The following is a 22,201-nucleotide window of genomic DNA, read 5'->3' as shown; positions in this document are numbered from 1 at the left end:
CATCAGGTTTTTGCAGACCTCACCACTATTTCACTGGCTCGGATCGGTGTGTGTCTGTGTGTGCGTGTATTTCCATTTCGTTTATAGTGCCGCACCCTGCCTTCTGTGCGTAAAACCTCCCACATACACCATCACACACGCAACGCGCGCGCGCGCACACACACACACACACACTACACACACACACACTCCACGTTTCTTCCAGCCAGGACGAGCGGAGGACAGCGGCTCACCTCACGGACAGGTTGGACTCAGACATGGGAGAGGAGCGGCGGCTTTTCTGGCTATGACACGGACACACCTGGCGGAAAGAAGAAGGACGGGAAGGATGGCTCTGGGCAGCCGGGAAATGTTGAGCTTGATCGGAACCGCCTGCCTCTGGCTGCCGCTGTTGGCGGAGGTATGTACTGTATCCTGTGTGAGGATGATAATGAGGGTGATGGGGTCGATTTTTTTTTTTGTATGTGTTTGTGATGTGGCCTTATTTTCTGTATGTGCTTTTTTTTTCTTTTGTTTTCTGGAACAATGTCACGCTTTTATGACCGGCGCTGCATTTTAGAGTAAAAATAGCTTAATTAAACTCATAATTAGATCGATAAGCTTGAATAATTCAGGGTAAGGGATCCCGTGCAGGGTGTCTTCATGCAACATTCATGATTCATTCAGGAGGCTGAACAAAGCGGGTCGGGGCGTTAAAGAGCACCAAATCTGTATTTAAACCAATTAATGGTGGCACATTGTCCAATTAAGCGGACATGTCTCACACGCACGTACACAGCCCCTCCATCCTCCCCTCTTCTTCTTCTTCCTCCTCTTCCTCCTCCTCCTTCTCCGGCCCCCCCTCGGCGGGATATCATGAGAGGAACCCGTCGGTGGTTCCTCTTCCCCCGCGGTGTAGTGGGAATGAACCCCTGCTCGGGCTGCTGGAGCTTGTCACAGCAATTCTTCTCAGCTCAGACATGTTGAAAACCAAGAGCAGCGAAGCAGGTGTTGTGGGTCAGAGCAAGATGAGGGTCAGCCGGAATTCATCTTCACTCATTTAGAAACCAAAACTGTTTTATTTTATTTTTTAAAAAACATCAATTACTGATAAAATCAATCAATTAATCACCATCCATTCCCCACCTAACTGTCTAGTATTATAGTGAGTGTGTGTTGCGTTAATTCGCAGCATATGAGCTGTGTAGCCTGTGCAGAAGTCATTAGTGGAGTACAGTGGTGTGCAGGATTTAATTAGATCCTCTAACACTCAGGGCAGCTGAGCACGCAACTCACTGCAGACGAGTTTCACCTTTTTGTTATATCGGGAATATCCTGAATGCAGCAGCTATTTATTTATTTTGGACCACACATATGTTCACTGGCACAGTAACAGTACTCGGCTTCATGACTAGCCATTATTTGGTGACTAAAGAGACTAAAAAGCTGCAGATAGACGCTAAGAAAGTCCTTCAGGGTTTGAAATTACACAACAGAATGTATTAGTCGTCCCAGATGCCTCGGTATCTACAACAATAATGTGGTTCCACTGACATTCATTTATTTATTCACTATTATTAGATGTCACATGTTATCAGAAAGTGAGGAAATCACTTTATTTTCACAGAATCAACATATCCTGCAGACTGGCTTTGCGCAGAGCTCAAGTTTTCCAAATTCTGGTGCAACTGTGCAAACATGTTTAGACAATTATTAATCCACTCTATATATCTATATGCAGAGAGTAAAGGGGCTCCAGATGAAGGAAATTAACTTCAACTGAGGCGATTAAGTGATTAATTGCGTCGTCTGTTAATAGACAATTAGTCTGCAGGACTCATTTCAGTCACATTTAAGCAAATAAAATGTTTCAAGTCATTGATTTCTGTCTCTATAAAGAAAATTATTACCAGCATATTTGCGTTTTCTGCCGTTGGTCGGAGAAAACGAGCTGTTGTGTTAGGATTGTATCTGAATTAAATACTATAGAACTATAATACTTACTGTATGTCTGACTGTCATCTATTTGCCTTTGACATTCAAATCACTGGCTGTTGTTACATGTCATATTTGTCATATTTGTCAGGATTCGAACGGGGATTCAGTCTCTAAAATTGGATTCTATCAGCAGGTAGATTTACACAGAGTTTAAAGGATGCGTACACTCATATCTGCAAGAATGTTTTAACCCTGAAGCTAAGGAAAGAGTTAAACACATCTAAGTTATCTTATAAAAGTCATTTTTAAGCACAAAATTCCTTTAAAACTCACAGGTTTCAGTCTTTAAAATGAGAAAGAATCAGAAAGAACTGGTTTTCAGTCACCTTTCCACCTTGGGTTGTATTGTTAAGAAGTGTGAACTAAAATCACTCTGACGCAAATTGTTTAAAAGTTAAAAACAAGAAGCTCTCATCAATAGACCGACCCCCCTCACCAGCAACAATCAGTCAGGTTAACATGAGATTCATCGAAAAGCCCAGAATGAAAACACCTTCCTCCTCTGAAACTGATTCTTCTATTGCTTATTTATTTCCAGTCTATTTGCACACAGTCTATCTCTGTGTGTGTTTGTGCGGTCACACACTGGACGCAGCTGCAGGAGCGTAGTAACAGATTAGCTCGGTAATCGAGCCGTGTGATTGATATGAATGGATGTATCAGCACCCGTGTTCCCTACCACCGGGTCACCTGTTCCCGCGCTAATGTCATTAGACCGAGAGTCTGCATCGCGTTGGTGCCGTTTTCCACGTGTGTCGGAGCAGAAATGTGCGAAGGTGACATGTGTCGAGGTGGCGGTGAGGCGCGTCCTCCTCTCGTCTGACCTGATTCCTCAGATCAAACAAACACTGTTGTTTATCACCTGATGCTGTCGAGTACGGGGTCACACATGGATGGTTTGTCGTTTGTCCTGGGAGGGATGATACCTGCCGCTGATGAAACCAGAAAAAAATGAATGTGAATCTGGACAAAGGCTTGATCTCCTTTCACAATCTCCCCTCTTTACACAATAGCTTCAGTAAGTGAACAAACACTAATAATGCTTTTTACCTAACCTAATGATTTCCATATTACAAGCGATCATGTCCCAGGACTCTCTTAAACAGTTGTGTGATCACCTAATTGATTATATGGACATTAGTGACAGACTCTGGATGACATAAGACAGCTTTCAAGGATTGTCATTGTCAAAACTGTAAATATCATTAGGAAGTCAGTTTCAAATGACGCAGTTCGGCCCAATTCCACATTGAGTCGATAAATAATCACACGGATCATTTCAGAAGGGAGAAAAAAGCAGTTTTGTTTTGTCTGGTGAGACCAGGTCAGTGAATTAGTTTATGTAAATGTTCACGTTTCTCATAGCGTGGACTTCAGGGACTATGCACGCATCAAAATAACACACACTGGCACATGCTCTGCACCATAGACTGTATATAAATATAGAGAAAATGCATCCCCACTTCCTTGCGACGGTCAAACTGATGCTACTTTCCTGAGGATGCTACTTTGCAGCCAGAGTCTGATCAGTACAGTCTGAGAGCGGAGCCACGATATTGATGAGGCGACCACACTTCCTCCAGACTCACGTTTTCATTTAATTAATACTACACTCTGCTCTATCTCCACCAGCTACAAGAAAATGTCGGATTATACAGTGAAATTATTTTCTAAAAATAGTTTTTATAATTCTCGCCGTCCTACAGGATGCTGCTTTATGGTCCGGTTGGCATGGCAACTGGCATTTGCCATTATAATCAGAAAAACTGACGCTCAAACATGCATCAACTTTATGTTAACTAACTACAATGACAGAAACTATCCTTGAATTTTTTTTTTGACATGTAGTGTTTCAGTTTGGCCCATGTGTCCCATTCACTCCGCTAACACGGAGGGGGCGGAGCTTATGACCTATACTGCAGCCAAACACCAGGGGGAGCTGTACTTGCTTTGGCTCCACTTTAAAGTAGCTGTTCCGCTGTCTATAATCTACAGCGGAGGGAACAGAAATATCTCTCCATACCAGCAGGTGGCAGTAGTCCTTAGGAGTAAGAGGAGCTACTATTAGCTAGGAAGAGCTACAAACACAGCTGCTCTCTACCTGTAGACTATTCCTTCTAGATGTTCATGTTTTTGTTTTTATTTATTTATTTAAATATTCATATTATACAAAAACTGCCTTCTATCCGTGCCCTTTGATTTTTGTAGTTTACTTACGTTTAATTCAGTTTTTTCTTCTCATGCACTGGTTCTTTGAGAGGGTTAGGGGTTAACCGTTGAGATAGACCTCCCTCACCGGCTCTAGGCCGACAGCAATTAAAGATACCCATCGACCAAACAAACCGTATAAAAACACTCAAAAACAACCAAATATTTTGAGAAGCAGGAGGCGATTAACTTAGCTTAGCATAAAGACTGAAAGCAGCTGTCTCTGGTCAAAGCTACAAATATCCACTATAGCTTTAAAACCTCACTGGACCCTGAAGTCATGCACATATATATACAACATCTGATGTGGTTTGAATCCTTTTTTTTCTCATTTGTATCTACAAATACTGCATTTTAATACGCCTCTAATAAAAATAAATGTCCTCTCGCTGACTCCGTGTGTTTCTCCTCCTGTTTTTAGGTGGTGGCTGAGGACAGTTACTTATACGACGTGCAGAACTCAGGTAGGCGGGAGGTGATGCCTTCACCCCGTCCGTCCGTCCGTCCGTCCATCCCCTCCTCCTACACCACATCTCCCTCCTGCTCCCGTCTGTATTTTTTCCTTCCACTTTAACCCATATTCTGACTCAGACACGCTCTCCTCCCGCCTCCTCCTCCTCCCCTGCCTTTCATCCTCTCACTCCTACACTCGGTCTCTCCTCTCCTCGGCCTGCACCCCTCTTGTTTTTCATTTTCCTTCCCTACATCCCGAAGAGAGGAGAGCGGAGGCCATGATGATGAGGACGATGATGATATGGATGGAGGGGGTGGGGCGAGATGAAATATCTGTGCTTTTACAGCCGCTCAGTGACAAGACACATGGAAATTATGTGCAACTAAAAAAACCAAAAACAATGAGCGTTATCACGAGGAAACCACACAGATTTTTGACGAGCAGCTTTGTTGCACGACAGAATGAAACTGAATTTCACCACATTCACATTAAAGCAGGTTCCCACCCCCCATACAGCAAGCCTCCGACTGTGAACCGTGTCAAATGCTCATTGTGGCTGGGAAATGGATTATGGGGGGCTAGGGAGACTCGGCGTTCCCATGGCGATTGAGTGCGGTTGTCGTGGCAATGGGTAGGGTGTGAGCAGAGGAAAACTTGAATGAGACCCGAGCGCAGAGCGATAACGTGCCTGTTCAGACAGAGATACGCGGTCGACACGCTGCTTTTAGTTCAGTTACGTAACGCTTTTTCTTTATTTATAAAAAATTTAAACAAGTCGAACATAAAAGATTCAGAGCTGTACACGCACAGCTTTTTTTTAAAAAAATACATATACTCGTTTAACCAACACAATAAATATAAACCTAAAAATAATTAAATGACATGAACTTATTCTCAATTATTAATGCAGGAATAAACAACGTGATAAGATATTGGAATTAATATGACATTCATACTGAATATAGCTGCTATTCAGATAAATGGTAAAGAAGAGTTTATTTATTTAAATATTAGTAAAGAATAAAATTAGAACATGGTTTTGAGAAGTAAATTGCACTTTATAAACACGTAAAGAAGATAAGATGGATATTAGATGTGATCTGCAGTTCCTCTCATCACCACTTGAGGCCTGAGCAGTAAAAACATGTTTAGAAAAAAAAAACTGGTAAAAAAAATATTTTGGTCTCTTCATATAATTTCTGTACTGTTAAATATCAAAAGGTGTCACTATGTACTGTATCTGCTAGAGTGCCACCAGTGGGTGAGGTCACAGGGAGTTAAATCTAATAATCCTTTCAGTGAAATGAAGGCTAACTTGAACCGTCTGCCCTCTGATTGGAGTCTGACTCTGAGTCACAATGCAAACTTGTAATTTCAGCATCACACATGGTTTCACAGTATAAATGTTACGCAGTTTTCACCTTCGTATCTGCCCTCCTACACGTGTACATGCGTCTTTTTCATTGATACAAATGACGAGCTCATAAAAAGAGAAGAAGAAATACAAATATTTAAATTGCTATGTTTGTCAGTTATATAAGTGAGTATATCTGGCTACATCTGTTTGTCATCTGTCGAGTTTCTCACAGTTTCATTTGTCACTGAAATAAAATTCCAGCGCTGTTCATGTGAATGGCTCCGTTTCTGTTTCGGTAAAACTGAAACTGAACTCATTCCCTTCATAATTTACATCCGTTCTTTGCCTCCTCTGACAAGTCAACACAATCTATTGGAGCCAAAGGCTCCGGACTTAAACTGACGTCACCTGAATGCAGCACGTCAAACAGCCCTAGACCTGACAAGGCACAAAGCAACTTGAGAGGCTGATGCTTCATCTTTAATAAATTAGTGTTTTAGTTGCTTATAAATAATAGATTAAATAATTTAATTGTAATCACATATAATAATTGATTTTTATTCTTCTGGATCCACTTTCTAAAATGATTTGTCTTCCTTCAATAAAGCAGGTTTAGTTTTTTTTAAACGTTGCTTTTTCTTTTTAATTGGTCTCTCACATCTGATTAATTACATCAATTTATTATTTTAAGCTCCTCTGCTTTTTTAATTCACCAAATGATTTAATTAAGTCACTTGATGTTTGCGAAACTTTATGACAAATCCTTCTATTTTTTTTTTTTTTTTTTTGGTTATCAATCTGAGTATCTGAAGCCTCCGTTTACTGGACAGGAGAAACAGGTACGATTATCATTGGATCCAAGTTTGCCCCATATTCATTATCACAGGGGTTAAAGTACGGATACAGCTCCTCTGTGAAGACACACTCAGTGAAAGACCAAATAAGCGTCGCGGTCTGTACATCATAGAACGATATCTGACCCCCGTCGTAATCCACAAACACCCCGACCCGTTTCACTTTCCCCACGTACACAGTCACATCTGGGGAGATGAAGGTTTCGAACTTATCCTCCAGGAACCAGATGGCCCAGAGTCCACAGCCAGGGCTCCGACAAATCCCCCTTCTCCTCTGGACCGACGCCTGCGCCACGCCCAGGCACCACTCAGTCTTTTGACCCATATAAACCTCGAAGTAAAACTTGCGCGACATGAAGCCTCTCCGTCCCAGGACCGCGAGGTGTTCGGTGAACATTTTGGGGTTCAGGATCGGCTTCCCCCACAAGCCTGAGCCCATGCCGTACCTCACCTGTTTCCCGTCGTCGGATAAAATGAGCAGAGGGTGCGCGGTCTCGGGATCGAGCACGACATTCACCTCAAACTGCTGCATGTATCTCAGCATGCTGGTGTTTGACGGGTTGTCGGAGAATTGTTTTATGTCTGTGTTCATTTTGTGCAGGAGCACCCGCAGGTGAGACAATGACTTTTCCACCGATCTGTGAATGTGCTGCATCTCCAGGTGTGTGTTGAAGTTGTACGCGGACAGGTCCGCGGTCTGCGGCAGGAGGGATGCGTTTTTGTAGCTCTGGAGGAACCTGAACTGGTCTTTAGTCTGTTTGAGCTCCCTCATCTTCGCGCCTGTGACCTGCAGCTCCTTAACCTCCCCCTCCATGTCGCTGATGAACCCATCTGCGTGTTCTTCCGCCGTCCTTTGCTTCTGCTCGATCGCCCTCACGAGCGCCGCCTGGCTCTTCTGGATCTCCACCACAAGAGCAGTCAAGTCCTGCGCACCGTTTTCCATCACTTCTTTAGCTTCCGCCTTGCTTTGTTTCATGGACTGCTTCATGATTTCCACCTTCTGACGCCTTTCCTCGATCATCAGCTCCACTTTGTCCTCGTCGTATCCCAGCACGTCCTTCATCTCCTCGTACGCCCGCTGCATGGGGACGATGTCGTGCCTCAGGTGGCGCGAGGTGGCGCATGCCTCACAGAGCAGAACGCTGTCATCTCTGCAGAACAGCACCAGGAACTTGTCGTGCTCCTTGCAGACCTTGTCTTCCAGACTTGACATGGGTTCAAGCAGCGTGTGTCTCTTTAGTCCAGAGGCTCGATGATGAGGCTCTAGATGGACATCGCAGTACGAGGTCAGACACTCCAGGCAGGATTTGACGGCCTCTTTCTGGGTGTCTGCGCAAACGTCACACATCACAGCGAGGCCAGAGTTGACCTGCTCTAGATCGGCGCTCCAGATGTGGCGGTCCGTCAAATCAAGCGCCGTCAACTGTGACACCAGCTCTGAAATGAAAGTGTTGACCTTGAGATCGGGCCTCCTTCTGAAAGTCTCCTTACAGATGGGACACTGGCACTCAGGCGCGTTGTCCCAGTACGACGTGAGGCAGGCCATACAGAAGTTGTGTCCACATGGAGTTGAAACTGGCCGCGTGAACACGTCCAGACAGATGGGACAGAGAAACTGCTCCCTGGATAACATGCTGCTGCTGGACGCCATTTCTAAAAACACACAGGAGCTTCATATTAACTGCTAACAAATTTTAGAAAGTTGGAAAAATAAAAACAAGAAACATAACAACGTTCGACAATCAGAGTGTTTAAACAGTAGATCAACTGTGGACTGCACAACAGTTTTATACTGTTGATACAGCAAAGGACTGAGTCATCTGTAAACTATTTCATTTTGTAATCGCTCCATGAACGTACAGCCAGATGTTTGCTGTGTTCTTATTAAATAAATTCCAAAAAGCGGTGACTAACTTTGAAGGACACTGATGAAAAACTATCTTAAAATGTTTCATTCTTCTGAACATGTTGCATTTGATATGTCACAGTAAGTCATCCGTCTTCTAAGTTACCATTAACGTATGAAAGTGACTGCATTTTAAGCAAAATTTGTGTATAACTGCTAAAGTGCAACCCTGCACGAGCCTGGCAATAAACTGCATGTACTCATAATAGTTTACTAATTACATGAAGACAGATTTTTCAAATCTTTGTACTTAAAGTTATTTGCAAACATATACAGAAAACGATATAAAATGAAGCCAATAAAGTAAACTTTATGTATATAAATAATTTATAAATACTGTATATTTTTAATTACTCTACTAATTATTGTTAAATTAAATATTACAGAAAAATTACAGCTACTGTATCCAGAATATAAAATATTTATAAAAATAAACTATCTTTAATATTAACAAATGTGAAGAAAGAAAGAAAGAAAGAAAGAAAGAAAGAAAGAAAGAAAGAAAATTTTAAAAAGAGAGTATACTTCGTTTATGTGAAGGACGAGCACAGATTCCAATATGGCGGCCGTATTAATGTTGCTAAGCAACAATGCCTACGTAACGTACGTAACTGTGGTTGCCACGTACGTGAGTGAAACACTCCCACCATTATCGTGGCCACATGGTGGCTTTGTGTTTACCTAAAACACCCAAACTTGGCAACTGCGCCACACCCTCCTCCTTCTTAGGTCAATGCTGAATAGTTTGAATCTTTAAGAACAGAAAAGTATTTTAATGTAAAAATACTGCAACGAAACGTTTATCTGACGTATCTAACTAGCAAATATATTATTTATACTTGTCCGCGGGGGGTTGTCATCCATGTTTTGTGTAACTAACTTAGCAGCATTTCTCAAAAGAAAGCTCAAATAACAGAGCGGGGTGAAGCAAAAGCTCTACAACAGCACAAACGTAATTTATGAAGTGTTAATCTTCAAAGTGTGGCCCTTGAGTAACTACTTACGTGTTCTTTTGTTGGCCCGAGAGCAAAAATTATGAGCAGAGTGTAGAGGGTTGTTCAGCTGTTTCCCCTGTTTACTTTCTCTTTCTTGCTTCCTGTACGTCTTAAAGGGACATACACACTTTTCTGTTCGTTATCAGGAAGTTTTAGGGTTCAGTGTGTGAGTGTGTCCTCTATTATTTATTGTTTGTGGATATATTTCTGCTTCCTCCCTCTTATCTCCCAAATTGGATCCAGTGTGTCTCGGCGTGTTTTAGCATCTGCCTGCACTGTATTTGTGTGTCGTCTTTGTTGGTCACTGTGCAGCACAATCTGTGTGTGTGTTAGTATGTGAATTGGACTGGTGGGTTGCACTGTGTAGATAGTGTTGCAGGACGGCCAAGCTGTGTGTGTGTGTCGGAGAGATAAGGCTGCGGCTGGTTAATGAAACACCTCCACCATTAATCATGGTTTAGTAACTGCCTGGCCTCAAAAACACCTTAAAAAGCTTCAGGGTGTGTGCAAGTAAGCATTTCTTAAGAACAAGGTGCAACGCCTCAACAGGGGAAACAGTGCAAGTATGTGTAACACACAAGCATGTAGTGGTTTTAGGGATTTTCAAATCTTTCCGATGAGCTGACAGAGAACAGGAAATGGCGGAAGATGAGAAGCAAGAAAATAATTACAGTAACAGGAAATTTCAGTAATTACGAAAGGATACGGTTTGAATCTGGAGACTCAAAGGAAGCCAGTGTAAAATATATATGTGTTAACCAATAAATTTTCAAATGACAGTAGCTAAAAACACCAAAAAATATAACGCCAAAATTAAATGATATCCCACATAGACTGATTAGTAGATTTTGTGTCCGTGATTACGAATAAATAGTTTTAGTCCTAATAGTATGAACCTGTACCTGTGTGAACGGTGTCGTAAATGAAGTTTGGTCGAGTAACTGTGCCATTACAGGTAGTTATTGATGTTATTTAAAAGGATTATGTTTAAAGAACGCCCAGTAGCTGGAAACATTACAACAAATTACTGTATCTTTAGTCAGAAATGCTAAACTTCTGGTGGCAAGAGGGGGAAAACTGAAGGACATACAGTCAGTACTAGACTAAACCTCTGTGGAATATGATTGTCTTCACAAAATTTAATTTCCGTTGTTAGATTTCTGTCTGGACAGAGACCGGCACAGAGACCACAAATTGACAAATACATTTTAAAAGATCCATTAAAGAAAGAATAAGAGGCAGTTTGTCTTCTCTGTTATACTTCCTGTATGAATTAGCTTTGTATCTTTTCAGTTTCTGCACCTCTGCTGTGTATTAGCACATCAGGTGCGTTATGTGCAGCTTTCTGCTTGTTTTGTTCTTCAATATAATTTCTATCCATCACTGCGATGTGCGTTTTTTAATACGCTACAGCACATAACACACTCTACATTTTGTGGCCCAGTTTTGCTTCACTTTGATGTCAGCAGTTTCTCTCTCAGCCTCTCTAAGCTTCACTCCTTCTCTGAGAAGATTACTGGAGGTATCTGGTCACCCACATGTTAGGTACGGACGGTTTAAGGTCACGGAAATTTCACCAGTTCAACGCGAATTAGTTGAGGGGGAAATATCCATGTAGGCTTTTACTTTCAGATAAAACACAGACATGGGGATAATGTGATTTGAATAAGAGGAATTCCACTTCCTCTCCTCTTTTTTTTTCTCTATTTCCCTCCCGTTTATTCACTTTGACCCAAATCCTCCCCCTTTCATCCGAAACATCTTATTCTCTCATCTTCCTCGGCGTTAACTCTTTCTCCTCCGTCCTCGTCCTGCAGTGCCTCTGTCCTGCTCTGAGGGATTCACAGAGTTGGGATACTACAACGGCACCGTGTCCCAGACGGACTCGGGCGCCCCCTGTCTGAAGTGGACTGAGTTCCCAGACTACGTCATGCAGTACCCGGGCCGCGGGCTGGGCGACCACAGCTACTGCAGGAACCCGGACCGCGAGTCTAACCCCTGGTGTTTCTTCAGACAAAACTCAGGAGCCATCGGCTGGGCCTACTGCGACTGCCACCAGGGTATGTCCACAGAAAAGTGTAGACAAAATAATCTATAAAAACACAGGTAAATGACTAAATTTGTTAATAAGGATGCATTCACTGTACTACTGATAAAATCTCTTATTTGTGAGGTTTGCTCTGCTGCCTCCAAGTGGCCAAGAATTTGACATAAAAAAAACAACGTAGCATTTAGCATCGTGTGACGGTCGCGTGCAAGACTGAATTTTGTGTTTTTCTTTTTTTTTTTTAGGTGCAGCCCGTCTGGTTGGCAGCTCCTCCTCTGTCAGCGGGCGAGTTGAGGTCTACCTGAACGGCCAGTGGGGGGCGGTGTGCGACTCCCACTGGACTGACAGAGACGCCAGTGTGATCTGCAGACAGCTGGGTCTGAGGTAGGACTGGAAAAAAAATAAATCTCTACAGTGTTTTTAGTAGCGTCTGATTTCTACAACGTCTTTGTTCTTATTCTTTTTTTTTAAAATTCTGTTTTCAGTGACATTGGCACGGCGGTGCAGCACTCACAGTTTGGCTCGGGCTCTGGCCTATTTCACTACGAGCGACTGGGTTGCCGTGGAGACGAGAACACCCTCAGCAAGTGCCGGAGCAGGACATTCGTCACCGGAGACTGTAGCCATGGAAACGAGGCCGCAGTGTTGTGTGCGGCACCAGAAGGTCAGTGCGCCTTCCAAAGTGTCGTGGCAGCCAGACCTGAATATTTTCCCCTCACGCACACCTGAGCGGTCTCTTTTTGAAGCGTGCTGCATTTTTTAGGCATTCCCACGTCAGCAAAACCAAACTGAAACGTCTCCACGTCTCCCCTCTCAGGCAGCGGCCCCCCTCTGAGGCTGGTCGGGAGCGAGGAGGACTTCGAAGGGCGCGTGGAGGTGTTCCACGCTGGAAGGTGGGGCTCCGTCTGCGATGACCAGTGGGACGACAGAGATGCGGAGGTGGTGTGCAGGCAGCTTGGTTTTGGGTACGTTCACACTGCTAGAAGACACACAGTTAACGCACGTGTGGTGACGGTTTGTGTTTGTGAAGCGCAGACACTGGTTTATTGAAGCTTCTCCGCAGCCCACCGTGGAAACCAAACACAGCATTAATCACAAAACAGAAAGTTAAAAGATAAAAACATAAATAGTATGGAGACCATGTGACATAAATTGTATTTTAACAAAAGAAAATACAGACAAACAAAACAAATACTTAGTTGGCTGTATGCTACCAAGGGAATAGTCTCCTTAGTGTTCATATAATGTCCATATGACCAGCATCGAATACGAGCAGAGCATACAAAGTCCGTCTCCGTCTTGCTTGCAGCTGTGCACCTGTCTTATTGTGCAAGGCACTTTCAAAATAAAATACTGCTAAATAAAATGGTGCACGATAATAATGTAACATATGTAAATTCTCAATTATGACATTGAATTAGCAAGAAAAACTAATTGAAAAAATTTGGTTCTCCTTTGTTGTCTACCTATAGCGCTGAGGCATTAAATCGCATTTAAAGTTGATCCAGGTTTTTACACATGAGCCGCGGCTCTCGTCTCCGAGCACCGCTGAGCAGAGACCAGACGGGAGTTTATTTATTTAGTGCTGCCGCGACGTGAGCGTGCAAAGTATTTAGAGTTTACAGATGGAGACCCAGATGATGGAAGACGCTGATCGTGACGGAGCAGAAAAATTATAGGTTTACAATTAAGTAAAGAAGACTGAATTCGGGATTAATTGGCTCAGAGGAGAAGGCAAATAGATTATTGGTCAAAGGGTGGTGACATATACTGCATATTGAGAATGAAGTGATTTTGAGAGCGTGGGAAAGTGGAAGAGATGAGGAAACAGACCATGAGGGACTTATGAAAGAAAGAAATTGAAATTCTCTGTGTATTTTAGGGCATTATTTTACCTAAAAAATATATTTTAGTGTTTAAAAAGAAGTTTCACCTGGACAGATTTGTAGATTTCAATGGGCGTCGAAATACAGTGCCAGCCTTCTAGTGCAAGGGCAACACGTCAACAATGATGGAGCTCTATTTCGCGGGGGAAGGAGGCTTTGGATACAGATAGTTCTTACTGAGTTGTTGGTGAAAACGACGCAGCGTCACCACAACTCTCCTTTAGTGTGCGACATAAATAAAAATGTACACTGCTCAGCCGAGATGTTAATCTGTGTAGTTCCTTTTGAAGAACGTTCCGCACTTCTCTTTTGTTTTATGCTCAGCTTTCACTCTCTTTTTTTTATGTGGGCGCAGCAGAAATGGAAAGAAATAATAGATCAGAAGAGGACTGAAGTTGTTTGGAGTATCCGAATGGCTTCCTGTGAATTATCCACTCTCCTTAAAAGCCTCGTTTGAGCTAGAGCTGGAAATATTGAGACTGTCAAGACTGTCCGGCCGATCTGAGGGGGGTCGTTTAGGTTAAGTTTCCCTCACTGTGCCAAGACGAATCCGAGGGAAACACTTGATAGATCACTTCTGAGTCAGTGCAGGTGTGCAGAGTGTGTACCCTGCGGAGACGGCAGAACATGATGGCTGACAGCTCCGAGTGTCAAACGGCGATGGAGCTGTAGCCGCGAAGAGAAAGAACTCCCTCCATGTTCTACACGAGGTTTCATTTCATCTCCCGAAACACCAAGGGACACCTCACCATCTGTGTTTGTGCTTGTAAATAAAACATGTCCCGACACTGATGCACAGGTTCTCACAGAGCTGCACTGAGGCACTGATGTGTTTTGACACTTAAAAGAAAAATGAAGCGAAAATTATTATTATTATTATTACTTTTTTTGTCCCACCTGGATATATTTTTCCCCTCTGCAGTAGTTTCAAACATAAATACACTATTCATTCACTGACAAATTTGCACACACTACTCAGATTTTTACACACTGCATGTAAAATAACTCAACTACAAGTAAAATAAATAAAGTAAATACTGTCATTACAATATAGTAGTTCACGTTTTGAGAATAATTTGTGTGGATTTTGCCCGTTATTCTATCTTTATAATAATAATATGTACAAGAAACTGGGGCATTGCCACAATCTTTACTTTTCTACATGCTATTGATAAGCAGATATCAATCACCCAAGCTGTAAATAATAAATAGCTACAACGACGTTGCTGCTTCGCGTGGTGTTGATGATTTATTGATGCTATGAGAAGCACTCCAGTGCGTTTGTGTGTGTCCATGGATTTCTGTTAAAACTGATATTTGGCCTTAAAATAACTTTAACATTCGTTGCTTCTCAAAGCATCAATAAATCAAGTAGCAAAGTCCGTGTAGCTATTTATTATTTACAGCTTGGATGATTGATATTTGTTTTATTTGGGGTTAGTGCTTTAGTGTGATTTTATTTTGCTGCATGTATCAATACACTCCTGATAATTTTTATGCATAGTGGTTGTTGCTTCAAAGCTAAAATCCTAAAGGATTCATTGGTCACATTTTGTTTTTTACTTAACTATATTCCATGAATTAGTTCAATTAATCACTTTTTAATTTACTTTCTGTCTGACAGTTGGAACCAAAATTAAACAAAGCTAATTACTTTTGTTGTCTCAAAGAAGAGATATCGACAACATGTAATCATTTGCTGTAAGCATATATGATTTGTTTAAATTATTTTTTTGTTGAATGATTGAGCTCAAAATTAGGCAAAGTCTTTTAGGATTGAATCGCATCAGCTTTACGTTTAGTGCTAATTCGGAAAACAGGCGTGCTAACATGTTAGCTTTGTCGTTGTTAGCTAATGTTAGCTAATTTAACTCAAACTTGCCATCAACAATATAAACGCCTGTTGTTGATAGTAATTACTTCAGTTAAATACTTTCGAATTATTTTCACATCAGCTTTATATTTAGTGCTACTTGAAACTGGTAATCATGTAACTGCTAAACATTAGCATATTAGCTTTAGCATTGTGACCCTGATAATGCCATAAAAGAGCTAGTTGCGAGGCTGTAGACTTGAGCCGTTGTTAACGTCAGTACAAGTCATTGTTAGCATGCTAATGTTAGCATTTAACAGCCTCGTAGTAGAGGTATTAACCCACGCTGTTTATATAATTTATAATTTGGTTAATTAGTTTAGAAGGAATAACGAGCTACTACAACGACGTTTTAGCTTCATACTGTTATTTTGACTTCCTGAAATCACTTTAACATCAACTGCACAATTGTTTGTGTAGTAGCATTTTAGCATTATGTTAATTCATGTTCAATTTATATCTTGATAAATACATTTGCAAGAAAACAACAGCTAATATTAACGACATATGTCAGTTTAAAACTTTTATTTCGACTTAGTCATCAGTTGTTTTGTCTAGAGCTAAATGGAACCTGCTAAAATGGTTGTTAGCATTTACGCTGTTAGCCAGATAACCTTAGCATTTGACGCAAACTGCATTTTCATAGAGGCAACTCTGTTACAAGGCCCTTGTTATTTAACTACAGCTTGGTAAATTAGTTGTTTAAATAGCTGATTTGACAATGAATTTTAATTGTTCGATAAATCAATGTTAGAGAAAATATCTTCAGATGCTAATTTCGTTGCTAATAATTACAATACAGTAAATGCTTTATTTGTGTAAAGGTAAACACAGAAAGGCTACTTAATGGGTTAATGCTTAAGAAGGTAACTGTTAGGTATAACCCTGTCTATTGCTAAGCTTTTTATGATAATTTTCTAGTATACTACAAATACAATGTAGATAAATTGTACATGTGTGTGTGTTGCAGGGGGATTGCGATGGCCTGGTCATGGGCTCACTTCGGTCAGGGTTCAGGTCCCATCCTGCTGGATGCTGTCAAGTGCTCGGGAAACGAGCTCTTCCTGGACCAGTGCCCTCATGGCGACTGGGAGCAGCACAACTGTGACCACATGGAGGACGCTGGCGTCTCCTGCAGCCCTTACACAGGTACAAGTGCACCACGCTCACACTGATACTGTAAGCTTAAAGCTTAGCTATTAATAGCCCCTGAACATAAATAATAAAATAACCTCACGAAGCTGCAACATCTTGTTTGTGACAAGCACGAACAGGATTTATGGAAGCTAAGAAGTAACGTATCCATTCATGTGACAAAACTAGGATTAATAATTAATGCGCATCGTACGCTGAGGTTAATGGCATATCTGGCTTTTAGTGCTCCTGCTTTTAATCACATTTACAGTCCCAAAAGATTTTATAAATGGCAATAAACTGTTTCAGACGGTGTGGTGCGTCTGGTTGGAGGAGACAGCCCCTGGGAGGGTCGGGTCGAAGTGTTTCACAACGGCGACTGGGGGACGGTGTGTGACGACCACTGGACCCAGCAGCATGCAGAGGTGGTCTGCAGACAGCTGGGCTACAGGTATCACCAACACGGAGGCGGAAACACGCACAAATGCATCCATATAGTTTTTAGTGGGCGGGATTACTTATTATTCCATTATCTCCACTAAAATGTCCTGTCGTTGTTCAGGGGTCATGCTGAGGTGGTATCGGACGGAACATTTGGCGAGGGCGTCGGTTTGATCCTCCTGGATGACGTCCAGTGCGAGGGATCTGAGACGTCCCTGCTGGACTGTCAACACGGGATCTGGGGACGGACCGACTGCTCCCACAGCGAGGACGTCGGCGTCCGCTGCAGGGGAAGACCGAGCCAAGAGACCAATGAAGTGCCGGTTATTGCGCCTTCCACAGGTGAGAGATGAGATGTTGACTGGCTTTTTCAGTTCGTGTGTATTCATTTGCTGACATCATACAGTCACAGTCTGTAGTTTGGTTCCTTGCTGAAGGACATCTCAGCAGCTGGCATACGTCCAGTCACGAGCTCTCATCCCTGCAGCCTTGAGGACACTGCTGCCCTCGGTTTGTCTGGATAAAAATAAACACCGTGTCTCGGGAATAATGATTTGAAGACGGAAGGAGCCAATAAAAACAAAAGACTAACACCGCAGACGTTCGGCGGCTGTGAAGCTGCAATTAAATCTGCACCAGAAGGGTCGACTGTGAGGTGTTGACTTGCTTCAGTAAGAAGCATCTATCCGTCCACCCGTCTCTTTCTCACAGGCGCGTTTTCCGCTGTTTCTCTTGTCGACACAGACTCTCCACCAGATGACATTTAACACCGTCGGTGGACATTCAACTCACTCCCTCTCTCCATAGACTGGAACATGTTCAGTGGATGTTCAGACATGAATATGAATGAGATAGTTTTTTTTTTTCGTTTTGTTTTTTTCTCCCTGTGTCTGTCAGGTCCCCTGGTACGTCTCGTGGGTGGCAGCAGCAGGAAGGAAGGTCGAGTCGAGGTGTATCTCCATGGTGACTGGGGAAGTATTTGCGACTCAGGCTGGAACGACCTGAATGCGGCTGTGGTGTGCAGACAGCTAGGACACAGGTTAATGTTTGTCTGCGTGCATAAAAGAGGACAAAGGAAAAAAGAGCACATACATATATATATATATATATATATATATGTATATATATATGTATGTATAAAAAATGACACCTTTTCTCCTGCAGTGGTGGTGCTGTAGCAGCGGGAGGGTTCGGTCAGGGGAAGGGACCCATCCACCTGGACCAGGTGAGGTGCACGGGGAAGGAAGAGTTCCTGGGAGAGTGTCCCACTCTGGGTCAAAGCATCCAGGGCTGCAGACGCAGGGAGGATGCAGGGGTGAGGTGTGACGTCAGGCCACGGGAGTCAGCAGCAAAGGCCAAGTCTGAAGAGCTGAGCTGTGGGCTGAGGAAGCTGGCGGAGGACGAGGGGAAGAGGAGGAGTCAGGGAGAGGAGACTTCTAGTTTAAAGTATTCCTCCTTTCCTTTCTTTTATTTCGTAAAGTCTAAAAATAAAAGGTTCTTACCTGGGTCTTTTCTTGCTCAGGACCACGTGGCCTTGGCAGGTGTCAGTGTGGCTTCAGTCTCAAGAAGAAGACGCCGCTCCTCTCTGCAGCGGCACTCTGATCAGCCCCTGCTGGGCCCTGACGTCCGCTTACTGTATCACCAGGTACCTCTACATTTACAAAACTCCTTCACCGGATCATCTTCAGCACGGTGTGATAACACAAGTCTAAATCTCCAGGTTCGGAAACGACCTGTCCCGGTTCGTGGTTCGCGTCGGGGCGTCGAAGAAGACCCTCACCCCGGAGGAGGTGGTGGTCCACAGGAAGTTCAAGGGACAGGGCGGAGGACACGACCTGGCTTTGTTGAAGCTGCCCAGCACCAAGGGCCAATGTCTGACCTTTGACCCCGACACCAACGCCGCGTGTCTTCCTGCTGCCGACACAGCGTCAGGGGGGAGTAGTCCATCTTCTTGCGTTGTCATGGTTACGGCTGGCTGGACAGGACCAGGTGTGTGTGGCGATGTTTCTTTTCCAATAAGCGCAGAATGTGTTTGAAAATATATCTGAGAAAATGCTCTTATCTCAGAACGTTTCTTTAGAATCATAGTATTAAAAATAGCAAAACTTTAATCAGATGTTTAGGCTTAAATGCCGAAGTTAAATTTTTAATCCAGCGCCGATTTTAGCTATTTATCTTGATGTTTAGAGTTGATTTACTATCCTTAAAATTAAAAATGTCCATCATAAGTTCACAGAGCTTGAGGCGACATCATGTCTGACCAAAACTCAAAGACTTTAAACCAGAATTAAATTAGAAAAGCATCAAATCTTAACATTATAAGGTCTTTTTTTATCTTTATTTTAGACATACAGACGACAGGAAACGAAGGTGAGATGAAACAAATGGTCCCAGAGATGTTGAGGTTCATGATCAGTTTATTAGGAAATATTAGTGAAATATGTTGACATCCACTCTACGGAGCTGTGGATGGTTCAGTTTCACCCAGAACATCGGCCTGAATGATCATTTCTCTTTTCCTCTGGCGCCACCGTGTGGTTCAAGTGTTGTGTGCATTAAGGTAAAATTGTTAACTCGCATTCAGGCTCGACGCAACAAATTTAATTCTGTCAGTGATCTGTCATTAAACAGAAGAAGTAAAACAGTGACATCCTCACATGTACTTCGTATTAAACCAACCTGGTGAACATTTAGCTCAGAGCGTTGCCATGTTCAGCCTCTCAGAGCTGCAGCCTGTAACCCGGTTGATAAATGGCACCAGTAATTCATTAAAAGTCAGAGGTGTTGGCCGTCCTCGCATTAATCAGCTGGATGTTTCTGTATCTCTGACACCACCTTTTAATCGCCTCCTCCATCTTCTCTCCCAGACTCTGTCCTGGCATCCTGGGTCCCCCTGATGTCGTCATGGCAATGCAAGAAGCGCTATGGCGACAGCTTCTCCAGCCACGGCACCCTGTGCGCCGGCAGCCCCCCGGACACCAGCCTCCTCCGTGGAGACGGTTGCCAGGGCAACGCCGGAGGCGGGTTAGTGTGTCAGGAGGAGGCGGGTCGGTGGGTCCTGGCCGGGGTTGTCGCCGGGGGTTACGGCTGCTCCGACCCCTCCTCGCCCGCGCTCTACACCCGAGTCAGCCGCTTCAGGAGCTGGATCGACGAGGTCACCAACGCGCGCCGAGAGGAACGCACGCGCATCCAGGGCGAGGATGAACGCTCCCACGCACGCGAGCAGGAAGAAACCAACGAAATCGTCGACGTTCAACAGAGACGTCGCTCGCGCGCCGGTCACCACGGCAACGCTCACATCAAAAACACGCGGCGCGTGGAGGAGGCCGACACACTCAGACAAGCTCTGGTGTGACGCCGCGCCGTGACATCGGCCGCTACCACCTGTGCCACGTGACCGCCGGAGGAAAAAATCATTTCAAACCTGATCAAACGTGTCGTGAATCCCAAGTGTTTGCGGTTGCTAATCGTCGGAGCAGCGTGGGCGGCGCCTTCCTCGGGAGTGTGTGGGTGACTTGTTGGTGCTTTACATGTGATTAGAGGCAGAACGCGATGAAGCGGTCGGAGGGGCAGATTTATCAGCATGCTGACCAGGGCCTTTCGACTCAAGAGAATCAAAAACATCAGCATGGCAGCATGTGTTTTACAGACAGAACAGCATTAACGCAAAAATAGACAAAAAAACTAAACAAAAAAACAAACATCTGGGGGACATTTTTAAGACGGTCACACATGAATCTATGCTAAACCCACATACGTACGTGTCAGCTGCCTGAGTCTTAAAGAAAACGTGTAGTTTAAAGGCTGCCTCTACGTCATCGCCGTCCCTCTCAGATGATTCGTATAGATAAACTTTGATAAAGATGTTTCTCTTACAAACAGGGCTCATCTCTTCAGGCTGTTCGTCTTCTACCTTTTACTGGTGCAAGTGTTCGTTTAGACCCACGACTAAGCTACTCGACCGAGGACCATACCAGTGGACGGAGCGTGGCTCAGTGTATTTATTCCCACTGATACAAACTTTAACTTATCGCCGGCTGTTTGAAAGAACTTACTGGAGTTTTAAAAGTCCAGGTTTCCACAAAAGTAGACTTTTATCCTGAGCTTTTAACGTCTCTCAAGGTCAATTAAATTATAAAATACAATCAGAGAGTAGTAGAAGAAATGTTTGGAAGCAATAAAAGGGAAATCCTCAAACTGCATCTGCACCAAAACCTTCTTTTAATGTTTGACCTAAGCTTTTCCAATACATACAACTACGACAACACCTGACGTCCAGCCATTTCTAGTTTCAGCTAAAATGTTCAGACAAAAAAAAAAACAAAAAAAAACACCGGTATGGTCCTTTAAAATTGTACATTCTCTCTTTTTAAAGCCATTTGAAGCCGTCGGGTCGTTAACATCTTTTTTTTTACCGACTCTAGATAGATAGGTAGATAAATGAATAGATAAATAGGTAGGTGGGTGCTCAGATAGATAAATAGATAGATCGCTACTACTCCTGACTTTTAGATGTTCTGCTTTTCATTCTGGGTGAGTTAGCGGCGCAGTTATATGTTGTTCTCTGAGCAGACGTGTGGTCCGACCAGGAGGTGGCGCCATTGCTCTATTTTCAGAGGGGCCACCGAGTCCTTTGCTAACCCTGATCTTTTTTTATACCTTAAGTGTTTGGACTTGTGCTCGATGTGCCGTGAACCATTGTGTCGTGAAGCATCTTGTGACCCGCTACCGCTTCTCCAACCTGTTGTAATAACCCTGTACAGACTCGATGTTGTGCAATGAAGATCTTGTCAGTTCCTGTAAATACTGTGTGTGTGCGTGTGTGTGTGTGTGAGTGAGTGTGTGTCTGACCGGGCCATGAGAGTCAAATGTTCAAGGTTTAAGATCCTCAGTGTAATGTGCTGAATCATGGTCGAGTATTAAACGTATACGTGCCGACAGCAGCTCCTCTGTGTGGCCGTGGTCTCTTTTATTTAACTCCTAATGTCCCATAATGAGCTTTACGCTCAAAGTCGTATTTATTTACACAACTTTGGTACAAAATGGGTTCAGCGTTGAGCTGTAGAGAA

The 22,201-nt window shown here is 43.3% G+C and overlaps 2 protein-coding genes across 2 annotated transcripts; one reads left to right on the top strand and one right to left on the bottom strand.

Moving 5' to 3' along the window:
• Positions 1-22,075, top strand: si:ch73-127m5.1 (neurotrypsin). Its single transcript, XM_047608878.1, has 14 exons — positions 1-400; positions 4,607-4,649; positions 11,569-11,811; positions 12,044-12,182; positions 12,284-12,462; positions 12,616-12,763; positions 16,528-16,706; positions 17,001-17,142; positions 17,254-17,474; positions 18,030-18,171; positions 18,297-18,578; positions 18,655-18,777; positions 18,853-19,121; positions 20,000-22,075. Exons 1-14 carry the CDS (start codon positions 287-289, stop codon positions 20,485-20,487), a joined length of 2,712 nt encoding a protein of 903 aa, XP_047464834.1. The 5' UTR covers positions 1-286; the 3' UTR covers positions 20,488-22,075.
• Positions 5,366-10,063, bottom strand: LOC125022325 (E3 ubiquitin-protein ligase TRIM21-like). The gene is made up of 2 exons (XM_047608879.1): positions 9,761-10,063; positions 5,366-8,503 (listed from the first exon to the last, which is right to left on the bottom strand). The coding sequence occupies exon 2, from the start codon at positions 8,499-8,501 to the stop codon at positions 6,816-6,818; it is 1,686 nt and encodes a 561-aa protein (XP_047464835.1). The 5' UTR covers positions 8,502-8,503; positions 9,761-10,063; the 3' UTR covers positions 5,366-6,815.
• Positions 22,076-22,201: the final 126 nt, after the last annotated feature.

Source organism: Mugil cephalus, chromosome 16 (genome assembly GCF_022458985.1).
Source record: "Mugil cephalus isolate CIBA_MC_2020 chromosome 16, CIBA_Mcephalus_1.1, whole genome shotgun sequence".
NCBI lineage: Eukaryota > Metazoa > Chordata > Actinopteri > Mugiliformes > Mugilidae > Mugil > Mugil cephalus.
Note: the sequence above shows the minus strand (reverse complement) of the source record. Positions and strands in the feature narration are given on the sequence as shown.